Source organism: Phaethon lepturus, unplaced genomic scaffold, assembly GCF_000687285.1.
Source record: "Phaethon lepturus isolate BGI_N335 unplaced genomic scaffold, ASM68728v1 C13867338, whole genome shotgun sequence".
NCBI lineage: Eukaryota > Metazoa > Chordata > Aves > Phaethontiformes > Phaethontidae > Phaethon > Phaethon lepturus.
The window spans coordinates 1-2,976 of NW_010575815.1; the positions used below are offsets into that span (position 1 = coordinate 1).

The 2,976-nt window shown below is 56.4% G+C and overlaps 1 protein-coding gene across 1 annotated transcript; it reads left to right on the top strand.

Moving 5' to 3' along the window:
* Positions 1-390: 390 nt before the first annotated feature.
* Positions 391-1,954, top strand: LOC104627404 (WD repeat-containing protein 18-like; the record flags this gene model as incomplete). The annotated part of the gene is made up of 4 exons (XM_010295617.1): positions 391-657; positions 1,293-1,436; positions 1,647-1,711; positions 1,830-1,954. Coding segments are annotated over 4 exons (601 nt in total), but the record flags the coding sequence as incomplete, so codon positions are not given.
* Between the last annotated feature and the right edge of the window lie 1,022 nt (positions 1,955-2,976).

Below are 2,976 nucleotides of genomic sequence, written 5' to 3' on the forward strand. Positions count from 1 at the left end.
GGGGGACAGGGAGCATCTGGGCGAGGAATATTAGAACAAGAGATCAGCCACCACTTCCTGGAGGTGGAATCGGCTGTGCCTAAGCCCATGTGTCTAAGCTGTTTGTAAAGCCTGCTGGTGATGATGCCTCTGTGCCCTCCTTAGGTGGCTGTTCCACTGTTGTTATCCTCACTGCCAGAGAAGGTTTTTCCTGGTGTCTCATCTGAGTTTCTCAAGCTATCGTATATGGCTCTGGCTTCTTTTCCTTGCTTGACATGGAGTGGATTGTGCCCTTTCCCTGCTAATGGCAGCTGAGGTCTCTGTGTCCTCTGGGATGTGGAGCTCAGTAGTGGCCCTCATCCTTGGTATTGCGTGTGCTGACAACTTCTGTGTCCCGCTTGGTCCTTGCAGCCAGGAGAGCCGTCCCAGAGGAAGCAGAGCCTTGGCCAGCTCTCCTCACAGCTGCTTTGCTCTGGCATCCCCGGTGTTGCTCTGGCTGACCTGCTGTGCCAACACATCTCCGTTCTCCCCTACAGCGTGCTGCAGGCAGAGCCCTCCCAGATCCCTGACCCTCGCCATGTGTGGTCCCGACACAGCCTCCCCATCACGGACTTGTGCTGTGGCTTTGGAGGGCCCTTGGCACGAGCTGCCACAGCCTCCCTTGACCAGACAGCAAAGGTAAGGCTTGGCTCAGTCCCACCAAACGAGTCCCGGAGGTGTGCAGGCCCTAGAGGGTTAAAGCAGAGTTTCTGCTGAGCTGCAGCAAAGCTGCCTGTGAGTGTTGCAGTAGCTGAATTTCTTGGCTGTCTCTGTGATGACTCAGAGCTGCCAGACCTAATGGGCTTTGCCTCTCCAAACACCAGCAGTTTCTCTGCACCTGCCCTCGGGCTGGGCCTCCTCGTGCTTTGCAGTCCCTCATCTCCTGGGGAATGTTGGGCTCAGCTCCTCTGATTCCCCTCTCTGATGTCCTTTATTCTTGAAGGGCAGGGAGTAGAGCAACCTGGAGCCCGCAGCCTGCTCCTCCTGCCTGGCAGGGAGAGGTCTGCCCTGGGGCGCAGGGCCAGCATGGGAGGGGGTTAAGGGCTGTTTCGGAGCTGCCTGGGAAACTTGTTTCCTAGTCACAAAGAGGCTGATCCTGGGTTCTGCCGTGGCTCTGCCTTGGACTCGGTTTCCCCATCCGCAGCAAGGTGGGGATGCTGGTACGTGCTGCCAGCTTGCTGCTGGGCATGCAGGTGCTGATAAGCAGCAGCGTGTTCTTCCAATCCTGACGTTAACATTTAAGCCCCTAATTCCCCCATACCCTCTCGCTCCAGCTCTGGGAAATATCATCTGGGGAGCTCCTGCTTTCCGTCCTCTTCGATGTGGGGATCATGGCTGTGACTCTTGACCTCTCCGAGTATCACATGTTCTGCGGTGGCATGGACGGATCCATCTTCCAGGTGGACCTCTGTGCCTGGGTGAGTGCGTGGGGCTGCAGATCTGCTTGGTGCTGCTCTTGACGTGGCACCCTGAGCCACTGTCACCTCCCTGCCTGCGTGACTGGTGTGACCTGCCAGGGTTCCCCTGTGTCTCCTCTGCCACCTCCAGACACAGTGATGAACCTGCTGGCTTCAGTCTTCCTGAATTTAAACCGCTCTCTCCCTTCCTTCCTTCCTTCATTTCTGCAGCCGGTCCAGAGAGACCGGACCTTCCAGACAGAGCGGGAGAATGGGAAGGTCTTCAAAGGGCACAGGTGAGGGACCAGGCATACCTGCCAAGCACTTCATTGCCCCCGTCTGCCCATCTCACCAGTTTCTGGCAGTCCTCGGGTCATCCTGAGTTTAAACTTCCTCCTCTCTTCCCCATTCCAGGAACCAGGTGACGTGTCTGTCTGTCTCCACGGATGGCAGCCTGCTGCTTTCCGGCTCACACGATGAAACAGTCCGGCTGTGGGACATCCAGAGCAAGCAGTGCCTGAAGACGATGAATCACAAAGGTAGGCATGCCCTTATCTCCAGGATCCTTTCCTCCTCAACTGCCAAAGGCCTCTGCTGTCTCACTTCTGCTGCTCGGACACTGCCCTGGGCACCTGGGGCGTTTCTCTGATACTTGCTTCACACCTCCAGGAAGGGCAGAGGCATTAGAGGGACGCCTTAGCTGTCTGGAGTAATGTTTTGACCTTGCCCATGTCTGTTAACAACCCCCCTGTGCACTGTCAGGGAGTGAGTCATAATTTCACCCTGTCACTGAGGGCATCCAGGATCTTCCTCCTTGTTTTCCAAAGGGAAAACAATTTGCGATTGCCCCACACGCACCCTAATGCCTTGGGGAGGCTGTGAGAGGGGGAGGCTGTGTCTGGAGAAGAGACTCTCTGTAACCTGAGCAACGAGCACCCATGAGCTCATTAGGTCTGAAGTGAATCCGATATAAGCAGTTGTCTGGGATTTCAGTCTAATGGCTCCGATAAACCATGCAAACAAACCTGTACAGGCTCAGAGCGGTGGACGATTTAGCCCTCCTGTTGTATTTCAGCTGTCGCTAACAGTGGATTTCTTGCATGATTGTGGTGGTCTCTTGCCTCTTAACGCCACTCTCGCTGGTGGGGCTGGCAGCGCTGCTCAGTGCCTAAAACCCTCCCAGAAGGTGGTGGTGGTGAAAGTCAGACCCTGCTCCTCTGGACAGAGGTGGGCAAGCTGCTGCCCCGGGGCAGTCGCTGAAAGCCGGGCTGCCTGCAGACCCTTTCCTTCTTTCCTTTGGCTGCCAAGGACCATTTCTAACGGAGGCCTACTGCAGTGCCCATCCAACCTTGTTCCACCAGCATTAGAAGGGTGAAAGCAGACAAAATCTGAGCTGTGTGAGTCATCACAGGAGGGGGGGCAAGCTTTCACTGCGAGCCCGGCATTAAAACCCTCCTTCAGGCTGCAGGGGAGTGCAGATGGACACAGGCTCTTCCCATGAGGGGCAGGACCAGGCTGACTGTGCTGCTGGGTGCCGGGGTGTGATGGTTTAGCCCCAGAC